The sequence below is a fragment of the Salvelinus sp. IW2-2015 genome, linkage group LG6.1, assembly GCF_002910315.2.
Source record: "Salvelinus sp. IW2-2015 linkage group LG6.1, ASM291031v2, whole genome shotgun sequence".
Lineage (NCBI taxonomy): Eukaryota > Metazoa > Chordata > Actinopteri > Salmoniformes > Salmonidae > Salvelinus > Salvelinus sp. IW2-2015.
Window position 1 is genome coordinate 24,747,429 of NC_036845.1, and position 24,161 is coordinate 24,771,589.

At 43.5% G+C, this 24,161-nt stretch overlaps 1 protein-coding gene across 1 annotated transcript in view; it reads left to right on the forward strand.

Annotated features, from left to right (window-relative positions):
* The window catches only part of aff2 (AF4/FMR2 family, member 2), a 178,974-nt gene that overhangs the window by 17,043 nt on the left and 137,770 nt on the right, over window positions 1-24,161 (forward strand). The window contains exon 2 of the mRNA XM_070444094.1: window positions 22,247-22,367. Coding sequence (XP_070300195.1) covers window positions 22,247-22,367 — 121 coding nt within the window. The remainder of the gene's footprint in view (window positions 1-22,246; window positions 22,368-24,161) is intronic.

A 24,161-nucleotide genomic window follows, 5' to 3' on the forward strand; every position in this document is an offset into this window, starting at 1 on the left:
GAGAAACACATGCRGAATCAGTGCGTTCAGTCCCTCTTTAAAGATTTTCCTCCAATATATAGACTACATGTGCTCTCATTCTTCCCAGTCGTTATGTGATTTAGTGGCTTTTAGCACAGCAGGACGGAGCCTCATCTAAAACCCAGAGCATGTAAAAGAGAATGAATATACTCGTTTCATCTTGAGAGAAGAAGAGGCGTGGTGGAAGAGCAACAGATGGACCTGTGTTTATCTATATGGAGGCGATCGCCTCTCCTCCTCTTCCAACGATAACCTTGTATTTTGTTACTGTGTATGTTGACTGCTGTGTGCTGGCGGGCTTGTGGCTGAGGGCTGAGGCAGAAGAGCAGGTTTATAGTCCGGGAGGATATTGCTCCTGATGAACCACAGATTTGCTCCTCAGCATGTTGGCTTGAATTAGAAAGGGGACCCCTAAGCATCCTTAAACGTGATTATCAGAGCAGCAGTTCAGTTGGGTGGAGGATGATTGAATTTGACAGAGCTGTCCCTGTGGAGTTCCCCCCTGTTGTTTCGTTTTAATGTTTCATCTGTGACTCCTCTCACAGGGCAGATTCCTTTGTCTTTGTCTGTCCTGCGAGAGAAACAGGATAGTAAAAACAAGCTTAGGCTGTTTATTATCAGTGTTCATCATGAGTTTATGGCCATCACTGCTCTGAAATCACCAGATTACGCCAACCCCACACACAAAATAAAATCAGGCACTGAGATTAAGTCCATCTAGTATATAAACCCACAACCTCTTTCACTTGGCTTCCCTCCAAGATCATATCTACATGCTGATACAGTAATTATTGATGTTCAGTGTGTGAGACAAAGTGAAAACATCAACAACAGAGCAAAATTCAGAATCATCTCATCTTTACCATGCCAATGACTCCTCCTCATCAAATGAATCAGCCTCCTCAAACATTTGACAAGTCCCTCTAGTTTCATGTCTTTGTTTCCTTGTGAATGCACTTAAGCTCATTTGCTTTTTAGCATGCTGATGTAATGTACAGCAGGGAAAATAATAAAGAGGAGCAACCAATGAATTTCTAAAAATGTATGCTTTTGTGGTAGGAAGAGAGGGGTAAGTGACGTTTCTAGTGTCATTCAAAGGACTGTCCTGCTCGGCAGGACTTTATGGAAACAGGCGCCCGCTTTCAAAAGGAGTCTTCAAAAGCAGAAGGCAGCATCATGGATACTGAGTAAGGAAGGAGGGACAACCTTTGTCACTCACAGTGTGGTGTATTAATCTGTGAAAGCTAATCTTCAAACAGATTACGATTAGGGCTATGTGTCGCCAAGGAGATTGTGTGATTTCAAAGAAAGAACACAAGAGTCTTCCATCCATGCAACCCAAGACATGCATGCCAAGACACCACACTAAAACAATATTCATATTATATTTTTGGGCAAAATGGGTGGATGAATGAGGCTTGGGATGATTATGTGTCATTCTCTGACAGTGACTAGGATCACAAGTGGGACAKAAACATATCCCTCTTTTCATCATCCAGCTCTATCTACCTCTGGCACTAAAATGTTATAAAATCCTTATTCCTCCTACGGTCGTTTTTAGTCCGGACTGTCTGTGAGTTTCACTTCAGTTTCCACTTCAAGGTGGTTTAGTTAATTAGCTTCCTCAAACAACGTGTAAGCATAGTGAGCATCATTAACTTAATCAGTACTTTAATTGTGCCATTTCCATTTGTAGCCAGGAGGGGAGTGTTCAACTCTGTAGCAGCGCTATCGCAGAGGACGATCAGCTCAGCTCAGAGAGATATTGCCACGCTCATTTGTACATTTTTGCATTGTGCTGCTATTGTTATCTCCAGCCTGTCTCTGCCTATTCCTCCAGGGAAGAGCTTMTCTTCCCTCTCATTGCCAGAGCAGAGCAGAGCAGAGGAAGGTCAGGACTATAGTGTCAGCTCAGCGCCTGGCTCTGGATCTTCTGCGTCACACCACATGATCTCAGTGAGGCTGCACTGCCCATGACCCGGGTCTGTACGAGGGGCCTGCCATCCAGGTGGCTGGGCAGCTGTGGTGCTGCCTGGGCTGGCTCTGTTAGCCTCCCTGCTTCCCTGCCTGGCTGCCCGAGCTTTCCCACTGCCTGATCTAATTCGTCTCCTGGCAGATATGCAGCTGCTCAATACAATGTTAAGACTGTTGGCCTGCTAGCTATAAATAGTGTGCAGCACATCGCATCAACAAGCATCAGAGAGATAAACAGAGATAGGGGGAGAAAACGCAACCCGGCCAGTACATGTTTGCGCTTGTTCAGGTGTGTGTTGTGCGTGTGTGTGTGTGTTTGTGTGTGCACACATGCGTGCGTGTGTGTTCGCTGACACACACACAAACACACAGCCGGAGGCTCCTGGCCGGGTGGGTCTGGTCATCTCCTCTTGTTCTTTGGCCCCTGTCCAAGTCTTTTAATGGGCCCAGAGACAAAGAGTCACCTTGATGACTCAGCCAGCTCCGTGTTAATGTCTCTCCTCTGATGGATCTGAAATGACACTCAGCTGCTGGGGTCCAGAGGCATCGCTTTAGAGTGCAGGAGTTAGCCATCATCACAGAATACGACACGTTTTAAAACCACGGGCTGCTAGATTTACAGGTGACCCGGTACATAGTCGCTACAGACCCTCCCTTGTCCTCTAGCAGCACAACTCCAGTCGAACAAAGAGAAAGCACACAGGGAGACAGCGCTCCTTATCCACCACGGTGTTGATGAAATCTCTATTTTCATTCTCATTTCCTATCTCTGCCAGCCACCTCTTTGATGTTGTTGTTATTCTCTGGACACATTAGGAAAAAAGCAGGTCAATCCACTACGTCGGGCAAATAATAGCTCTTTCTTTTGTGGTTTATTGATAGACTTTATTTGTGTGTGTAATTCTGATTAGATAAAAGATAATAATTGTCTCTGTTGGAGAGTGGTTTCGTGGTTTGGAATGTAGTTTTAACTTTTCATCCTGTAATTATTTTCATATCATGTTTATGTTTTTTTTATATAAAAGATAACATTATATTCTGTTCTGGTGATCAAGTGAAAAAGGTTTTGTTCAAGAGACTCTCTCTCAGGCTTGGTAATTAAGAAGGATTTCCTCTTCAAAACCGTGAGGGATTTTGCGACTCAAAGCCAATAGGGATTTTTTGTCTGCAATCATAGAAATATATATTTATTTTAATAATTTGTCTGTTTCTTTTATGAGCCGTTCTTTATTAAAAGGTTCTGACGGGAAAGTCAACAATCAAGAGCTTGTTTTCTTTTCATCTCAAATTCTTTTCACATTTCCAAAATTTCTGAGCCCCTTATTTTAATTTTCTTGGATTGTTTATTCTGCCGTTATAAACCAGTGGAGTTTTCCCTAGTGCTAAAAGACTGGCTAGCTAGCCTGTGAGTGCAGTMATGTCTTGTAATAAGGGCCAATATGAGGTTGGAGAGCAGAGGAGAGGAGTTAATTCACACCACACTGATATCTTCAAACATTTCCACTTTAGACTGGGATTAAAGGCTCTAGACCAGCCATGTAATGACATGCCGTCCCCTCTCTCCTCTCCGGCCTTCACTATTTTGACATCTCTGGGATTTTTTTAGGAGTATTGTTGCTGATTGGTTGTGTATTTGGCCTCATCTCTAGGAAGCGTGATGAAAGCTCATCTGCATTCTGGTCCAGGCATGACGGCCTTAACCCTTGGTTTGCAGGGAGCAGGGTAATTGGCCCTGGCTTTGTGTGTGCGAGTGTGCGAGGCTTCGGCAGCAGCAGCTCYGGCGTGTGTGTGTCCTTGGGGGCCTCTCCTCCTCATCACACTGTCTGGTCCAGGAGYGGGTTACCATGGAAACCATGGAAGAGTTAATGCAGCCCAGGCTCCAAAATTGTATTATCTTTTTTATTTTTCATGGTGAGGCAAATGGTTACAATTCCTGCTTATTCTCATATGCTAATTGAAATAACCATCTTCCAAAATGGCTGGAGCTGTTTTCACGCTTGTTTGGACAGAAAAAAAAAGTTGAAAAAGGGAGGTTGCCATACTATAAATGATTKCATAGGGCAGCATATTATTTTATTTATTTCATTCATTCATATTTGATATTTGTTGACCACAGATAAAATTTGGGATGAAAACAAGTGATCCAATTATGAAAATGGTTATCTGATCCGCGGTTATTGCCATGTTGTCCTGGGTGCTTCTGCTGTGTTTTTCACAACATTTGTGAACATGTCACAGACTGTTGAAGATCTCCTTGTTTTGATTTCTGTCCAAAATCAGTTTGCTTTGGTGACACTTTTTGTATTATTATTTCATGTTCTTAGACAGCATTAGACAGGGCTACATTTTGGTCCCCCCTTAGTGCTCTAGATTTTCCATAAATCCTTGTATTAACCCCTGTGTAATCCTGGATGCTCTGTGGTCAGAGGGTAGTGTGTACATAAACACTGCAGATGAAACGGCAGGAAGCTATCAATTTGACAACTGTAATGATTTATTTAAACAGTAGGCTACTTAAATAGTCATTGTTTTGATGTACATTGGCATACATTAAAATGGGACTGATTACAGATGTAATACATTTGGTTTAATGACACCGCCCAAATATATCCCACATTTTAATCAGGGCATTTGTTGTGGATATTACAGATACATTACAGACACAGAGTGAAACACATGGATTATGCCTTACAGATATTATCAAACATAATATAATTTGATATGGCACTCCTCCTATCCCAGCTGTATAAAGAGAATGAGGGAGATTCAAATAACTAGATGGTTCGAGCCTGCAGGCCGTGGTGGTGAACCCTTCCTTCCCAGAGGTAATTGTTGATTAATTTGTGAGCGCTTGCTCTTGGTGGTGTCCTGTAGAGGGGAGTGACACAGGCAGGTCCAACCAGACTCCTGCCCTGGCCCCCAGGCCCCCGGCTGCTTTGTGTGGGATTTATCTGGCCCTGTGCAGAGGAAGGTGGAGGGGGATCACCCATAATTCTAATCTCCTTTTTGTCTTCTTTCTTCCCCTTGATAAAGTGGCTGTCCGTTGTTATTCTTTGTTATCAGGGATCAGCGGCCGTGTGTGTGGGTGTTGTTCGTGTGTGTGTGTGTGTGTGTGTGTGTGTGTGTGTGTGTGTGTGTGTGTGTGTGCGTGCGTGCGTGCTGTGTGTGTGCGTGTGTGTGTGACTGAGTATGGGTCACCACCATTCGAGCCACCCAATTGTGATGCAGACTCCAACGTCATGAGCACTTTGTTTGAAGCCCTCTGCCTGTCTGTGTTTGGGTGTGAGATTGTGGTTTTAGCGGTCCAAGGAACCTAAATCACCCAATTCTGGGCAGCCTTGTTTATTGGATAAGTCCTATATGTCGGGAGTTGATAGTCCCTCCCTTGACAGTCACTGATATAGGAGGAATTTCTTCTTAGAAATCAGCCTTATGAAAAACATAGACCTATAGGACTATAACCTACTGCTCCGACTGTATTCAATTTAGAAATGTTTGTAAATCTTAAAAATTGTCCTCATATTACCATTCATATGCCAGATTGGGAGTTTAAAGATAATATTTAAATGAATGATTATCCATCATAATAAATTCATAAGTAGCCTAATCATTTTGATGATTATTAAAGATAAATTAACCAAATCTTCATTACTGGTGTTGTTTAATGGAAATGCATTCAGATTACAAAGAATATAACATTTCTAAAATATGTTTCCTTTTTTTCACTATAAAGCTTTTCTGTGATGATAATTATCAGGAGGATTTCCCTGCTCTGTAGCCGCATACTATTTAGATGACGCACAGCCACTCAGATTCCATATTGAGCATTAGTAACCAAGTGGATGATGTACAAAAGTGTAATACAGTGTAATAATGTATTAAAGTGTAATAAACCCCCTCATCCCCTGTGAATGATCTGCTGTTTAAAAACTCACACGCTTGGAGTGCGTTATGTTTGGTGCACCGCTCTGGGGCCCGCTTCCCTCTGCCAGGAGTGTAAAGAATCCAATGTTCCTCCAGTGAGTGTTTGTTTGCTTGGCTTTGACGTCGGCCCCGACCGGGTCTCAGACACCCACCAGTGACACACACTTTCCTCCCCAGCAGCTCCCCTTACTTACCCCATGTGGTGGCTATTACCCTCCCCTTCCTTCCAACATCTTCTCCTGTTTCCGACATCTCTCTCCACACAGTGTGTGGTGCCAGGTCAGCCAGCTGAGTGCTATTAGTACCTCTCCATTGCCCGACCCAACTAACGGAAAGCCACACAACTTAATAAGGTCATGAAAAGAGAGAGGAAAACAAAGGGGGAAAAGAAGAGTTTTGGCTGCCAACGAGGCGTGCACTAATAATGCCAATAAAACAATACAGTCAAGCCTTCTCTGAGAATAATTGCCGATCTGTGTTTTTATTTGAGAAGGCTCTAGGTTAATAAATTGGATAGCATTCAAAACTAGCAAAATGAGGCTATGAAAAATAACGGCTGTAACAGAGAAATATTGTGCCCTGTCTCTCGGTCTTCCTGCACTCGCTTTTATTTCTGGATGAAGGGATGGTAGGCTGGACCTGTTTGGAACAATTATCATAAAATGGCAGTATAGGTTGTGTTTGCCTTCAACTCTCAGCAGTGAAAGTATTAGCTAACTTTGTGGTCAGGGCAAAGGGCTCAATAACGTCAAGAGCTTTACAATATGGCTGTCAAAAGGAACAGGGTGGCCCAAAGAGATTTCGGTCTGAGCTTTACAGTATTTCCATTCCTCGTTACCGTGTCTTTACTGGTTTGCATACCTCTGGGTTCCGATTTGCATATTGTAGGATACATGAAGACAGCTGCTGCTGTTTCCTCCTTAGCTTGTTTAACAAGGGAATCTTCACCTCATAAAAGACAGTTTACTGCACCCTCATTCAGCATGCTACTATTTATTTAGTGACAAATGTGGCCGCTGCAGTTATTGTGAATGGATTGTCTAATTGAGACAAATGACCAATAACAGATTTACAGGACACTGTTTTACTATCATCCTATCCTGAGGATAGGATCCATAGCCCCACAAGGAAGAGATACGGCAGACAGATAATATACTTTATTGTAGGATAGTGCCTTGGAAAGAGGTTACTAAACGTTGTCTGTGGCCTAATGTTTTCTTTGAATGTGTTCCCCTAACGAAAGGGTCCTATAGTAACACCAGTCTTTCTTCCTTAGGAGAGAATGAAGTGACTTGGAGAGTCATTATCTAAAGATTAGTGACAGTATCAGACGCTGGCAGTAGTAGCCCCTGAGGTCAGTGGGGCCTTGGCACTGTTTCCTCTGGGGCTGCCTCGAGGACTGTAGTGTGGGGAGGAATGGAGCTCCACTGGGCCGAGGAGGAGACGGCCCCTGAGGGACCGCATGGCTTTACACCAGATTAGCACCGAGAGGAGTGAAGGTTTATCACTGACTCGCTCTCTCTGTCTCCATAGTCTGGATTCTATCTACCTCACAGTCTATCTCATCCAATAATCCAGCCCCAATCACCTGCACTCCATCTGTCAGTCTATCCCCTCCCCTCTCTCCTCCTCATGACGATTACTGTCTGTAACCACCCTTCTTCCTCCACCTCCGCCTCCGCCTCCTCCTCCTCCTATCTCTCTCTCTTTGCTCTACAGCACCCTACAATCTGCCTGTTCTGTTCCCCTCCGTTCACAGTACAAATTGTGTTGTAATGAAGTCAGAGTGGAGGGAGCATTTTTCATGTTGTCTTTTCTAATCAGAAGGGAGGTATGCCTGTTTGCATCTCTCTCCAATGTCACTGCATGGCTTTTCAGAGTCTGGAGTCTGACGTACATGGCGGGGTTAAGAATCAATCTGTGAGGAGCGCTGACACATACAGGTCTTGTGTGTAGCTGCAGATGTCTGTAGCACCGCAGGCATATTGAATATTCATCTTGTGGGTATTTAGGGTCATTTCACCTTTCTAGTGAAGTTTAAAGCTGGGTGATTATGTGCTCAGAGCAGCATGGGTGAACTGCTCCATCACCCTCTTACATATCAGTCTCTTACTCATCTTATTGAGTCAGACCTTTCTCTCTCTCTTTATCTCTCTTTCTCTCTTTCGCCGGCCTCTGAGGAGAAAAAGGCACTTTGTCTTCCAATTTTATTTGATTAATAAAACCATGTGAAGTCATGCTTAAACTCTTTAATATACCCTTCTGTTTAGTATTACTATCTATCTGTCCAGTGGATGTAATATACATTATTTAATTAATGTGGTCAGAAAGTCAGATTCCCTGATTAAGCGTTAATTTCTCCCTATCGGGAGAGAATCAAGTGATTAAGGAAACAAACCAGTGTTCATCTCACTCTTTCCGAAACCTTTAGGCAGCTCAGGCCTTGTGTCCATGGATTGTCTATGGATTTTCTCCACTCTAGCAATTTAACATAAACTACACATTGCTCATTTATTTTGCCTTTTGAAGTGATTTGTATTCACATGACATCCCCTATGTGAACAGGTTGTTTCTTGTTTTGAATAAGTTAGCCACAGGCAGATCTGATAAGCTGAGGTAGCTTTATGAAAACTGCCACATGCCTTGTGTGTCTGTCTGTTATGCATTCTGTGATATATTTATGCCGATGTATTCGCTCTGTGTTTATGTGAAAGGTGGACGTTATCATTCACCAAGGGGAGATAGACGCGGATGTATTACCAGCTGTATATGAGGGATAAGGCCTGTATGTTATGTTATACTGTATGCTGAGACTCTCACCATTAGCTGTGGTATGAGCCCAGGATCAAGTTAACTGTTGTTTCTGGAGTGTGAACCAAGCCTCAGTCAAACTTGATGAGTATGTCGTTGGAGGAATTTCTGAAATATAATGGTTCTTTGTATTGCCAGCCCACATGGTATCAATTGAAGCAGCTTTTTAAGACCTTCTGGTAAGCCAGTTCAGTTCAGCGCAGGAAAAGGGAATGCTTGGCGGAAGCAGGTGGAAAGAATTGCTGTAAGACAGAATCCCCGAACGCCCAAATCTGATCACATTATGAAGCCCTAAGTTATGACAGTTCTTAGGAGCAATCGTCAGTCAAAGGGACCATGATCTGGATAACCTCATAGATAAAAATAGTCTTTAGTAAAGCAACATCGACTGAGCTCCTTTCATTAACTGAGAAAACTCAGGGATTGACAAGTGCCGGGTTGTGAGGGGGATCACATTTAGCATAGTTGGCAGCCTCTGTACATAAAAGTTGAGGCTAGAGTAAACTGAACCAGTGATCACCACACTGGCTGAATACTGTGTACTAAAGGAGTGTTCAATGTCTTCCTCAGAAAGTATTTATCCAAGCTGACAGCTTTTAGGTCATCCCGGTTATTACCATCTCTGCAGTTCAAACAAGTCTTAATTATTCCAAACTTGCATTAACTTCATGATTGCCTCTCATTCATTTTTACTGGCGATTATAAAACTGGAACAGTGTGTCTATCAAACGGAAAGCTCCATGATTCATCGGCTGCATGGTGGAACAATGTAATTTCACACGAAAGGGAACATTCGTATGAAAATGTATCCCTTATATAAACATGTGTCAAGAGTTAGAGGTCCTCAGAGGTCCTGGTTAGAGTCTCTAACTCCCTGTCTCTAACTGAGCTGCCCATCAGTCTGTGAAAGCATGCAGAGTATTTGAAGCGCTTGGCGGAGGGTCTGCCAGATGTTTCCCTCGCCAAAGGGAACTACCTCTTGGTGCATTAATTACTGTGACATTGCTCTAACTCCCATTACATTCATTTAGAAGCTAAACTTCTTAAGGGAGGCCAAGCTTGGAAAGTCTGTGTAAGATTTCTTCTCTGTTAGATGTATGTTTGGTGAACTGTTGACTTACAACCTCTCACCCCAGGATCAGATGGACTCAGTACATGTGAGATAATAATCATGTAAATATCTTAAAATATTAGCCTGTTATTGGTTTGCATACATTCACTGTAGTCCCCACACAGTGTGATGTGAACCCCGTGGCATGTGATATCTGTACAGAATTTGTCCCCTAGGACCAGCAGCACCACAGTGGGTCTAAGCCATGGTCAAAAGTAGTATACTAAATAGGGAATAGAGTGTCATTTGGGACACAGCCCGTGAGAACAAAGAGCGGTGAGGAGCCAAGCTAGCAGAGCAGAGGAGTCACAGTGATCTTATCTCACACCCTGTTAGAGGAAACCTCCCTCCCCAGAAAAACCAAACAAACCCAAAACTCAGCTGAAAACGATCTCTTCATCATAATGAGCAGTAGCCACTCCAACCATGCCGCTATATTCTGCCTTGCGGAGAGCACACCGGGGTGAGGGATGTTGATTGATGCCCTACTCTCACCCCACCGAGCTGCCAGTGCCTAGAGACACACTGGTCCAAGAGCCTGTGTGTTTGTGTGCGTGCGTGCGTGCGTGCGTGCGTGCGTGCGTGCGTGCGTGCGTACGTACGTGTGTGTGTGTGTGTGTGTGTTAGCTCGGAGCCCCCTGTTTTGAGCCCACTCCTGATTCCCCCCTCTCATCACTGCAGTGAGATTAGCACACGGCACACTTTGCCTCCTTCTTATTATGATTGAAATTAAGCCATGTGAGCGCCGGTCGGTCAGTGTTAGCCTGTCCCGTGGTGACCCCTCTCTGGCAGGCTCATTGTCTGAGTGTCCAGCACGTCAGCGGAGGGTCCCTGTGGACCTTTATCAGAGAGTAGCCAGACCAGGCAGGGCTACACGGGGATTAAGGTCAGTGTTCCACTCTGCCACAGTGTGTTTGCTCTGCTGATTATGCTTAAAGAAAATGTTTGCATATTGAAATATGGTCAAGTGTTTATTCTCTGCATAATACAGAGGCACTCCACGGCGCAGCAGCTCTCCTCTCATGGAACCCAGAGAGGGTATCAGCGGTGTGCCTGGAGTACCGGCACCTTGTGTTAATGGGCCCAAATACGCACAAATGCCTCTTTCTGCTTCTCAAATAGGGTGTTTATAATTATGACTGTTGAGGGCCGTCACTTGTGGTTTAATGAGGTACGGCAGTGTTGTTTACGTTTCTGTGTTGAAAGGCTCAGCAGCCTGATGTGAAGTCACTCAGAGGCAACTGTGGGGTGTAATCGGTGTCGACGCCACATGGTGGGGTCTTTATGAGGCTCGCTGACACTGAGTGTGAAAAATGGCACGAGTTCCTCAGCATATTTATTTCTGCAGATAGGAGTCTTTTAGACCAATAAGAGAAGGGCAGGAAGCCCTGATGGTGGCAAGGCAATCTCCTGCTCTGGTATTGGCCTCTCCCAGGGGAAGGCTTTTAAAAGGACAGAAAGAAATGTGTACAGCCGCCCGCCACCGCAGTGGCAAAAGGCTTCCATCCCTCCCTCGCTACCTCCCTACCTCCCTCCCATCCCTTAGTGATATCTCCCTCTCAAAGCCGCTCATTATCTCAGCTCCTGCTTAATGCATGTACATTCAGCCATGAACGGCCAGGAGAAAATTATATATCATACAGACAGAGACAGACAGAGAGAGAGAGAGAGAGAGAGAGAGAGAAGCAGATATATAGAGTGGAGAGAGAAGCAGAGATATAGAGTGGAGAGAGCATCAGAGATATAGAGTGGAGAGAGCAGCAGATATATAGAGTGGAGAGAGCACCAGAGAAAGATAAGGATAGAGAGTGGAGAGATTAGCAGAGAAAGATAGTGAGAGAGAGCAGTAGAGATATAGAGTGGAGAGAGCAGAAGAGAGATAGAGTGGAGAGTGCAGCAGAGAGATAGAGAGAGCAGCAGAAATAGAGAGAGAGCAGCAGAGATATTAGAAAGAGAGCAGCAGAGATATAGAGTGGAGAGATGGAGAGTGAAGAGAGCAGTAGAGAGAGAGAGTGAAGAGAGATAGAGAGTAGAGAGATGAGGAGAATGTGTGGGGGAGAGGGGAGAGGAAGGGAGGTAGTGTGAGATGTACAGGGAGTTAGAGAAATTGTGTGTGTTATGCTTATGTGCATTAGCATGTATAGAGGCAGTATTAGTCGACACACACTGTGGCCCGGAGAAAAGTTAAACTGTTGTCGCTGTTGATGTCTCTTTCAGTCCTCTTTCTCTCTATTAGACCCCTGCGTGTCTGTGAGAGGGGGGTGAAATTAACAATAACAGAGTGTGAATGAAGGGAAAGACCCAGAGAGAGGGGTAGAGTAGCTGTACTTCCAGAGCCTTCACTCTTCCCCTGTGTCTCTCCATTATCTGTGGCATAGCAGCACCTGATTAATGAGGAAGCGACAGGATCACCTTGGTTCTGAGGTCAGAGCAGCAGATCTCATTTGTTGGAGAGCTACAGAGCACCTCGTCCCTCAGTAATGGAGGCACACAACTTTAGACTCATTCGGGTTTGCCCATATCACTCAAATTGAAAATACAGTGCTTTCATTGTTTTTCAAAGTAGCTTTTGAACTGGCTTTGGTGTGACTGTCTTCGGTTTGATTATCTTCATAAACAGAGATTTTTCAAACACACCCTGCTATTTAGTCTCCCTCTAGACTTATTCCGCAGTCCCTCATCATGGGTTTTTGATGAAATGTGAACACTTTGTTTCACAAAGCAGCAGTGTTCCRCTTGTGCTTTTTATTCACAGAGTAGTTAAATGTATACGGCAATTCATATCAAATGCGCCATAACACATAGCATTTTGCGTGACACTAACAATGCCTTGCTTTAATGTTGGCTGGTTTTCTCATCGCAAACATGCCTATTTCCTCAGTCTTTAATGTCAGGCTATCAGGCGGAAGGGATGCGTGCGGGCGGATATGTTCACGCCTCTAAGACTGATTATGAGGGTCTTCGCACTTACTAGACTTTTCGCAAAAATGCCCTTGGCTACACATATACTGCAATGTAAACTTGCGAACTTGTCACATGTTGTCCGTACCTCCGACAGGGCAGGGCAGTGTAAACAGAATTGTCTCATTGAGTCAGCACTCACGGTAAAAATTGTAATAGCATAGCAATGTTTTGAAAACAGCTGAAATGTACAGACATTTTCCTTCTTTTTCTTTACCTGAAATTGTAGTAACAGCCTGTTACATTCTGAAATGGTCTCCGTAACTTTGAATCTCAACAGTGTTCATTTTTTTTGCTTGACTGCACTGAGCCACCACCAAGGTCCAGGCAGGAAGCAACTCCCCAGGGAATTATCAATGACGCAGTTTGCTTTCACCTTGTATAATGACCTCCTTGAAATTGAAAAAATGAAGCCTGGTTTGTTCTAATTAATACGGTAGCTAGTGTGAGCCTAAGAGCTCCTATCTAGCTATGGTTCAGCTAAATGTCAGCATTCAGATACAGACAGGATRCAAAAATWATTTTGTTTAGCTAGCTTGCTAGTTAACGTCACCTATCTGTGTGGTCTATATTTAAGCAATAAGGCCCGAGGAGGTGTTGTATATGGCCAATATACCACGGCTTAGGACTGTTCATAAGCACAATGCAACGTGGAGTGCCTGGACACAGCCCATAGCCGTGGTATATTGGCAATATACCACAAACCCCTGAGGTGCCTTGTTGCTATTGTAAACTGGTGTCAAACGTAATTAGAGCAGTAAAAATGCATGTTTTGTCATACCCGTGGTATACGGTCTCATATACCACGGCTGTCAGCCAATCAGCATTTAGGGGTCGAACCACCCAGTTTATAATTAAGCAATAAGGCCCGAGGGGGTGTGGTATATGGTCAATATACCATGGCTGTTCTTATGCATGACGCAACACAGAGTGCCTGGATACAGACCTTATTGCTATTATAAACGGGTTACCAACGTAATTGGAACAGTAAAAATAAGTGGTTTGTCATACCCGTGGTTTATGGTCTGATATACCACAGCTGTCAGCCAATCAGCATTCAGGACTTGAATCACCCAGTTTGTAATATAATATGAATGACACTGTATGATAACGTTTCTCTACATTTATATTAGCATGGGAGGGGTAAATCTCCATGATTGATATGCTAACGTTACTTGATCATGAAGCATGTTGTTTGTTAGTTACCTAGCTAGCAGGAGTTAGCTGTGTCTTGTCAGCTAATTGAATGTGCACTCCGAAAACAAACCCTTTAATTTTCAACGCTCAGGAGAAGACCCAAATGCAGACAGTTTTGAAGTAACACAAGTTTATTACAAAAACAGGGGGGCAGGCAAACGACAGGTTAAGGGCAGGCAGAGGTTAGTAATCCAAAGCAGAGTCTGAAAGGTACAGAACGGCAGGCAGGCTCAGGGTCAGGACAGGCAGAGGTCAAAACTGGGAAAACYAGAAAACAGGAACTAGAGAAAGACAGGAGCAAGGGAAAACCGCTAGTAGGCTTGACGAAACAAAACAAACTGGCAACAGACAAACAGAGAACACAGGTATAAATACACTGGGGATTATGGGGAAGATGGAGGACACCTGGAGGGGGTGGAGTCAAACACAAAGACAGGTGAAACAGATCAGGAAGAAAATTAGAAAAGTTGGAAGAAAAGGAAGAAAAGTTTATTGGATTGTTAAATAGTTTGTGCTTACTGGCTAGCGGCTACTGTGATATTTACGGTCAATTTGAGTTGCAGTCCAAGAATGTTGCGTTTCCAGCAACAACGAAAGGTAAGGCAAGGATGTAATGTTTATTGAAAAGTAGAAATCTCTTTTGACACTCCGCTCCTCAAACTCCCGTAGTGGGAAAAGGGCCTAAGAGGGGTTGGTAGTGTTAAATATAATTTCTTTATATTTACAATGGTTTATTGATCTTATGTTTGATACTCAACATTGTACTGATAGCAGTATAGGATATATTTTCTTACTTACAAGAACATTTTTCAGATTGTTATTATTTCAGGGCACATCAAATAATTGAATCCATACATCATAAAGAAAAAATATTTTGCCTCTAGCAGCATTAACAGCATATAGGCTTGTAATAGGTTTGAAAATCTTGTTGCGCTGTGCATGTGTAAATGGCTCAAAAAGTKAATTATATTCTTGATTAATTTGAATTTGCACATGTTTTATGTTTTCACATGTAAGAGAAAATGTGACTGTAGGGTGTATTGGTCCCATTTCCTCTTGTCAGTGTGTGGATGTGAGATCAAAGGAAGGCAGTCGCCTGTCTCTTTCCAGCCCAACACTAATTTCCTCTCCTCTCCTCCTCTCGTCTCTCCACTCCTCTGAGGCAGATTAATCCAGTTCTCTGCCTTTTCGAAGTGAGAGATGGTTTTTATCCTTGAAAAAAATGAAAAGTGACCGTATCAATGTGTTGAGTGTATGTGGGGGGCTTGCGGAGAGGAGTATGATGACGTCACTGAGGCTGTCTAGACATGACTGAATATTCTCAGTTGTCTGTTTATTTATGTTGGGGGATGGCACTGTGTGCGCTAGGCTGATGAGTGTTAACACTCCTACCCACCAAGAGACAGACACATGCCCTCCAAACTGCCATGGATTGAGAGCTGTGCAGTGCCAAGGAAAATGAGCTGTGAGAAGAAGAAAAAAATCACTAGTTTAGTCCACAGTTTCAATCTCCAATGCATTGACACATTACACATTGGGATCTGAAACAAATAGACTCGTGATGATCTCTGAAGTCGGTAAAGATTAGCATCTAATGAGAATAGTCACTTGTCACATCATGGAGAGTGGCCCTGTACCCATTATACTTAATAACAGCACAGCTCTGTAATGGCATCCACATTATATATCCCCCTGACACCTCACACATCCACATCTGCTGACGTGTGTAGCATGATAGCCCGTGTGCCATGTTGAAGCATCATTTACAAGGACAACCACTAATCGGACTAGCAGGGGTTCTGTTGCGAAGGGGAAGTGATTATCATGGTTCCTCTACAGTCAATTCAATTTGTAGCCTATCAAGGTCAGTTTTATTGCAATGCAAATGTGAACTGTATGTGATTAGAAACAAGCGGCTGTCTGTGTCGTGTTGCACAGCGCTAAACTGGCATCTCTTTGAAAATAGTCACGCAATTAAAAATGTTGGTGTGGGAATGGAGATGAGCTTGTTACTATCCGGACGTATAATTTGACCATTTATGCMAAATTTTCACTACTTTTGAAAGAGACAACAAAAATGTAGACAGTTTCGTTGACTTGGATTTCTCCTATTATGAATGACAAAATAGATAGCTAGCCGTATGTCCTTAAAATCTTCCCATTTCTGATTTCTTTCAACTGAGCAAGATCCATTGTGATTTAATCAATCTGTCTGCCCTGCTATGCTCTTAGGCATTTAATTGGTTGAAATTATCTCTCTTTAAATCTAAGTTAATCATTTAAAAAAAAAATTGGATTGTCAAGGCCCAAGGGGAGATATTTAATTTTCAGCAGCCCACAATTAGATCACACACTGCTGTGAGGCTAAATGACTTGACCGGAGCTGACCAAAAGGCCTATCCAGAAACTACCAAAAAGATAACACACTATGGGTTGAATTATAATTATTAGGTCAAATTTGATATGAAGATCACAGACGTTATACTTTGTGTAAATTGGACAAGCAATCATTCAGTAAGTACATACTGGAGGTAGAGTATAATGTGAATGTGATATCCACATTATATTTATATTAAAKGCTGATGAAGCCGCAGCTGTCACATCCTGTGCTGATGACATACTGTATTAAGAGCTCTCCAGTGGCGTATTCCATGTTTAAAAATGACTCACCTGGATCAGTCCTCACCATTTGATGACATTGTAGATGGTCACTTCTTCCTCTCATTGTCTGTCAGGTTGATAGTGAAGCATCGAGATGAGTCATACAGTTCCGGTTTATCCCTGTGAGGTAGACATTGACTGTGTTGTTTCTGGACACTGCGATGATGTTATAGCACATCATGAGGTCTGTTTGCTAAATTGGGTCAAAATTGGAAATTAGCCCCTTGCTCTTCTTCAAATATTCATAACATGACATTTCAGATGTAGAGCAGCCCCAGACAGTGCTCCCTAATTGGCCAGTGCATTTATTCATGGTCTCATGTACCATATTGTTATTGGAGGGAGGGAGGGAGGGCAATACAGACAGAGAGAGAAGGAGAGGGAAGAAATAAAGAGAACGAGAGAAGAAAACCGACACTTGATTGTGGAAACTGAGAGGTTGGCTGTGTATTGGCTGTGTCTTTGTGGCAAGCATGGCACCTCCATAGTAACGCAGGATCACTGGGAGTGCAAGCGCAAACAATGGCCTCCTTGTCAAAAATGGAACAAATCCCTGAGGAAGAGGTGTCAGTGAAAAGGTTGATGACCTGGCATCTGGCAATTACTGCCAGCCCAAGTCATTAATCAGAGAGGCTCTCAGTCTCTTACTCCGACCGACCGACTCAGCAGCAGTAGCAGCAGCAGTCACACTATGGAGCACTCCTCCACTGAGGCCGGGACGGCCCTTAATGTGCTACGTTTGTCGTACCTATGTTTGTTGCTTATATGGGAGAATAGTAATGAATAGCCTGGGATGACTGATCTGTAAAGACCCGAGTAGTTTGACTTTGAGAGAATTCTGATTCAAATGTGTTCCTCTGTGGAGGTACACAGTGTGTGTACCTGTGTGTCTGTTCTGTCTCTGTCAAGCCACATGTGCTGCCTCATGTCACACATGGAAGTGGTGTGTTTGTGTTGTGGATGATGGCAGCCGCTGGAGTGTGAGTTCAGATGCCCACTTGAGGCGGAGGAGGACGAATAGGACACTGCAGCAACACTGGCACGGCTGCCGCATGTCACAGCTGGGCTGTGTGTCGACACTGGCACCAACACGGCTAGCATGTCATAGCTGTTCACTGTGGTGACAGGGGGAGCCCTGCTCTCCTCCACACACTGCTACCGACACAGCCATCAGGCTCAACCCTGGAACCTGGGATAAAAACCTATCCTCACAGCTGTCATCAGGCTACAGCCCTAGAACCTATGGTAAAAAAAACACTATCCACACGGTTCACTACAGAGAGGAAGTAGATACAGTAAGAGAGAGAGAGAATTTGTGTACTATAGTAGTGTTCTCTATAAGAGTCGCCGCGTTGTAGTATCCTGTCATTACAGCTACTATATTCAGCATTTGCAATTACTGCTGTGCCCACTTAAGAAATAGAGAACAAAGTTCATGCTTGTGCCATGTGTAAGAGAGAAGAAGAACGGGAAAAAGCATGTAAGTTAGTGCCTCGTTATTTTGCCATTCTTATACAGAAGCATATAGCACAGTGGCTTTGACAACAGCGTATTCTTGAATATGTTCCATCCAAGACAGACGCTAGCTTTTCATCATTGGATGTTTTATTATATTTTGATTCATACATTCAGAGTTTTAACTTCAGGAAGGCTTGCTATTTTCAGATGTCTAGTTGTCATTAAAAGATATTCATATTAGAAAATTAGACATGAAGAATACTGGATTCCCTTGTGCTCGCACATCAAACAAAGATTTCTGTGGCAGGCAGTCATTTCTCCTCCCCCAACCCATCCCCACCCCCTCCCCTTCCTCATCTCTCTCCCTCTCATCTCAAACCCCAAAGCACATCTTTCTATAGAGACCCTCACTCCACTCCACTAGACCTGGCAACCCCAGGAACTACCTCTGATAAACCCTCCCAATCTTCTGATCATCACCACAGTGTCTCTCTTTGAGGAATCAGAATGAAAAGGGTTGCCGATTTCACCTTCCCTGCTCCAGCGCTAATAGAGTAGATAAGCAGGTCCATATAATTAGAAACCAGTGAAATAATTGTAACAAGGGGCTAAATGCCTGGCTCTAGTTTTAATTAGCCGGTGCTTGAATTAATAATTGCCGCTTTTTAAATCAGAAATCAGTGACTGTTGTTTAGGCTGCTAGATTGGAATAGTGGTGGTGGTATTGGCTGCTTTTTACATCTCAATATGTGCGCGTTTCACTGTGATGCACACTGGGCCTGGGAGGGTAGGGGAGGCGGAAAAAACCTGGGTCTATTTGGTTATCTTCCAAGTGCAGCGTAGCTCAGCCAAGATTAAATTCACTGGGTTTACGGTGGATATCAGTATTCGTTTTTTTATGTTATGTTGGAAAGAGCCAGGGGTGGGAGGCAGGCCAGGCAGTCTGCAGGGGGAGGAGAAGGAAAGAGAGGGGAAGAGAGAAAAAAAAGCTGCCAGTGCTACAATTTACAGAGAATATCATCATCAACATCACCATCATCATCATTATAAAAACCCTCTCTGCTATTTAAACCATCGCCGGAATGAGAAAAAAAGATATGCTGTATATCTCCCATATCCCATATAAAAAAAAAATGGATGAAGCAGTGTCATCAGCTATCTGTTATCTGTTACCACTGTAACATCATGCCTCCATCGCTTTGCCCTTAGAGGATAGGTGGTTCTCTACAGACACTGTGTTAATGACAAGTCCTGACCTCACACCTCTTAACAACTCGTGCATTAGACACAGGACTTAGTGGCAGGGGACTGCTCGGGCACAGCACACTGGTGCCAGTGACAGCTGTAAATTTGATCAATCGGACTGTCAGGGTACACTGGCAGGTGTGGCAAGCGGGGCCGGCGTAAAGATAACTGACATCTTGCTGTCATTACCGCGAGGGCCCTGCCGTCAATCTCGCCCTGATGCATTCGTTCCCTTCTTTCTCTTCCTCTTGTTATTTTTCTTTCCATTCAAATAATTGCCTGTCGCCCTGAAACGGGGCCTCACTTTTCTTTCCCCAGGTCCCCCTTTCCAAAAGAATTTGGTGATGGATTAAATGCTTTGGAAACACCATAGGACCCGGAGGTGTGTTTGGGGAGAGCAAGGGCAGATTGAAGGCAAACTGATTCCAGCTCTCCGTTTCTGTCTCCTATCTATCACTGCCAATTGCTGTGCCTCTCAGGCCTGGGATTCTCATGCAGTGTTAATCACAGCGACAGAGTCGTAGATGGGAAATGGGTTTATTTGGTTTGAGAAAGCTGTGAAATCCTACTTCATAATTTTAGGGGTACTGTATATTCAGGTATTTAAGTTAGAGTTTTTTTTGTTGTTATTATCGCCAGCTTGCCTTTTATTTTATTTAAATTKAGCAATTTTGTAACTTTCAATCACATTAGCGTCAATCAGTTTCAAATTGAAATCCTCATTTAATTGAAATCATAATAACAAAAGGCACTGTTAACAAAATGGCTGAAACATTTTGATGATCACACAGTGCTGGGTATTGTTTAATGTGCTGTCTATATAGAGTGGTTACAGGCAGTACCATCTGGTATTTCTAGATGGAGAGCAGAGCAGGTACTCAGGCTTGGCTTTCCATTACCCTTGTCAGTGCATCACTGCTGTGAGTCAGTAGATAATGTGTGCTGCGCTCCGCTCTGCTCTGCACCGGCTGCATGTCTGTCCCAGGTTTGTCCCTCTCACCTTCTACCACCCTTTACACCACTACAGAACACTACTGCATTGCTGTCACGTCCCCAGCCCTGGCTGGCCCCTCCGCAGCCTGTCTTAATGCCCTGCTCCCCAACGGACCCCACGGGGCTTGGTGAAGGCCCGGGGCCATGGAGCTAACGCTGCTACGTCGCTACGCTAGCTCAGCTCCCACCGCSCCGGGAAGAGCAGCAGCAGTGGTGGAGGAATGTGGGACGTTATGCTAATGAGAGGGCTTAGAGCAGAGCTCTAATCAAGCGCTGGCAGTGGTTGGACAGCCGCAGGACAGCTAGGCGCAACTTTCACATCAGCGGACAAAGGAGAAAACAGCTGCATGTTACACTGTGGATTTATTACGCTGCCTGGCTGGCGATAAGGAGGTTGATATGTCTGCGCCGCTCACCAACCAGGTCTAACAAACCTTAATGGAGACGGTGAAGCAGGGGGTTTTCATGTAAGCCAGTCAACCTGTCTTTCTMGGACAACTTTTATTTTCAGTTATTACATATACTGGGAATGTATTTACTAAACCGGCATATTGTGAAAAGTCAAATGAAGAATTAGATTGKTTTTTGTGTGCTCTTCAACGTAAAGAAATACAAAGTGTGTAAAAAGGAATCAACATACACTAGAGAGCCTAGAATTCAAGTCCAATTCAAGTCCTGGCACCCAAATGGTGGAACCAGCCTCCTCCAGCAGAGTCCCTGCCCATTTTCTGAAAAACCTGAAACCCTACCTCTTAAACAGTATCTTAAATAATCCTCCTCCTCACCTCGACCCCCCCCCCCCTTCTAGCTACGTTATTGGGGAAAAAATGACTTTCTATGCCTGTGCAGTGGTGGAAAAAGTACCCAATTGTCATACTTCAGCCAAATTAAAGATAAATTAAAGAAAATGACTCAAGTAAAAGTGAAAGTCACCCAGTAAAATACTACTTGAGTAAAATTCAAAAAGTATTTGCTTTTAAATATACTTCAGTATCAAAAGTAAAAGTATAAATCATTTCAAATTCCTTATATTAAGCAAAATAGACGGCACAATTTTCTTGTTTATTTTTGTTTATGGTTAGCCAGGGGCAGTCTCCAACACTCAGACATAATTTATAAACACATTTTACAACCCCCCTTATTTAAAAAAATAAAATAAATAATGAACAAATACACACAAAAAAAGCATTCATGTTTAGTAAGTAGGGATTTTCTCTTGATAAGTAGATTAATTGGACCATTTTCCTGTTCTTTTGGGTGTCAGGGAAAATGTATGGAGTGAAAAGTACATTATTTTCTTCAGGAATGTAGTGAAGTAAAGGTAAAAGTTGTCAAAAATATAAATAGTAATGTAAAGTACAGACCAAAAAACTACTTAAGTGGTACTTTAAAGTATTTTTACTTTAGTACTTTACACCACTGTGCCTGTGATATGTGGTTGTACCACCTACCTATCTTAAGATGTATGTGCTAACTGTAAGTCGCTCTGGATAAGAGTGTCTGCTAAATTACTAAAATGTAAATGTTAAATGTAAATTCAATAGGTCTACATCTTAAGACCCGCTCTGTGTTGATAAATAAACTGTGCTTTGAAAGTCATTTGACAATACATTTGCTCCTCTTGGATAAGCGATCCCTTTCTTTCCAACAGTGCCTTGCCTTGGCAGTGTTTTGTAAGTATTTGTGTGACAATCCACTTCCTTTATCTCCGGGGCCGCCTATCCTTCATCTGCTTAGTGTCAGCTCGTGCCTATTAGACAGATATGGGCTTCCCATACATCTTTTCAGGGAAAGGGATTTCAATGTTTCTCTGTGGCATGCCAGCTGTGATTACTCTGTTTCTACTCTGATGGTCTGGCCTCATCTTATTCTACTTGTCTCCCCATGCAGTCATTACGAGCAGGACCGCAGTGCGCTCAAGAAGAGGGAGTGGGAGCGGCGRACTCAGGAGGTGCAGCAGGACGAAGATCTCTTCTCCTCCGGGTTTAATCTGTTCGGGGAGCCATACAAGGTAAGGGCCTGGGAAGGAAGGAGGAAGGGGTGAGAGGAAGTGGGAAGGGGTGAGAGGAAGTGGGGAGGAGGGTTGTCAGCATCCAGCATCCATCCCTTTTTCTAGGACATTACCTGGCAACAGGCATGATGGAAGTCGCTAAATAAAATAAGATTATTCCTCCAACTTAAACATGTATTGATGGATAAAGAACACATTAACCCACAGTAACTGAGCAGTCTTGTCAGTCTATCTCCAGTCTACTCTGGCTCCTCCAGTCTTTGGGTTCCATCAGTGTCTGCCAGTCTCCAAAAGCACATTATCCACTGCCTGCCAGATCTGTGTGTGTTCTCTCATGCTCTGTGTGTTATTGGATGAATGAGACACCACAGATGGTCAAAACAGTATTTCTATAGTGGGCCAAAAGCAGCTTCTTCTATGCCTTCCCTCATGTCCTGTTACTTTATGTTATATTAATTGAAGGGATTGGAGACAACTGACTGCATCCAAGCAGATTACTGTCCGTATGGGGGCTACAGGCATAGACAGCTAGTGTGGACAGGATAAGATATCGCAGACTTTGAAGTGTTCCAAATGATCTGCTTCTCTATATTCCTTGAAATGCTTTGCTATTCATGCTGTAATGATGTTATGTTTTGCTGTAGCGTGTATTTTCCATTGTGCACTGAACACATCCCTTAGGCCCCCCATATTGTCCATTTGAGTGATGTACAGTAGAGTAATGACAAATGTGAACGATGATCACACCTCTCATGTGTACGTCATGGAGGTGACAAGCGGTCTCAGTCCTTCATGTCTCCCCTTCTCTTCTGTATGATATGTATCCATTGGCTGACTGGCTGCAGACAGGTGACAAGACCGATACTTGAGGAGAGTGTGTGTGTGTGTGTGTGTGTGTGTGTGTGTGTGTGTGTGTGTGTGTGTGTGTGTGTGTGTGTGTGTGTGTGTGTGTGTGTGTGTGTGTGTGTGTGTGTGTGTGTGTGTGTGTGTGTGTGTGGTGGGTTTGGTGTGTGTGTGTGTGTGTGTGTGTGTGTGTGTGTGTGTGTGAGTAGCTAAGCAGTGTCAATAGAGAGGGATTCTCCTGTGTATGGGTTGTGAGCAGGATCAATGGAAGCCTGAGGTATGAGGGCAGTCAGCGCATTGTTCCATAGCCAAGCTTGGGATCTCTTAGCTAACTAACTGGACAGATGGGGGACTCAGTCAAGAGGACTGTCATGTTTTTACTAAGGCCAAGGTGTCCCTTTTTAAGAACCCTATCTTCTGTCTCAATCACTCATTGCGTTCTCTTCTCCCTCTCTTTTCCCTCTCTGTATCTGTCATGGCCATTCCGACAGACATGGAAAATGGTTATCGCTGTAATCAAAGAATACCGATTGTGATAACTGYCATTGTAACTGTGATAAAATGATCGCTATTGGTTTATCACAAATCGTATTAAGTCCCATTTAATTGAGATATTTGCACTACAAATGACATGTGCCACAAATATTCTCACAAGGTCCCCACATGTTTCTTGGGTTTTGGAGAGCCATCTAGTGTATTTCCCAACACGTTGTGTTGCTGCATTATGTCCTCCTCTGTACCAGCCTGATTGGGCAATTAAAAGTGATTAAAACTGATCTGAATAAGTCCTCGTTATCCGCATCTGGTATAATTCATCCCTGCAAAGGAAACATTCCTTCAAGATCATACACACTATTTATACTTTCATACAGTAAGTAGCTTTCTAACACTACAGATTATCTGTAAACAGCACCTTTAGAGAGAGAGTGTGGCTTTCAAGGAAAGAGGGCG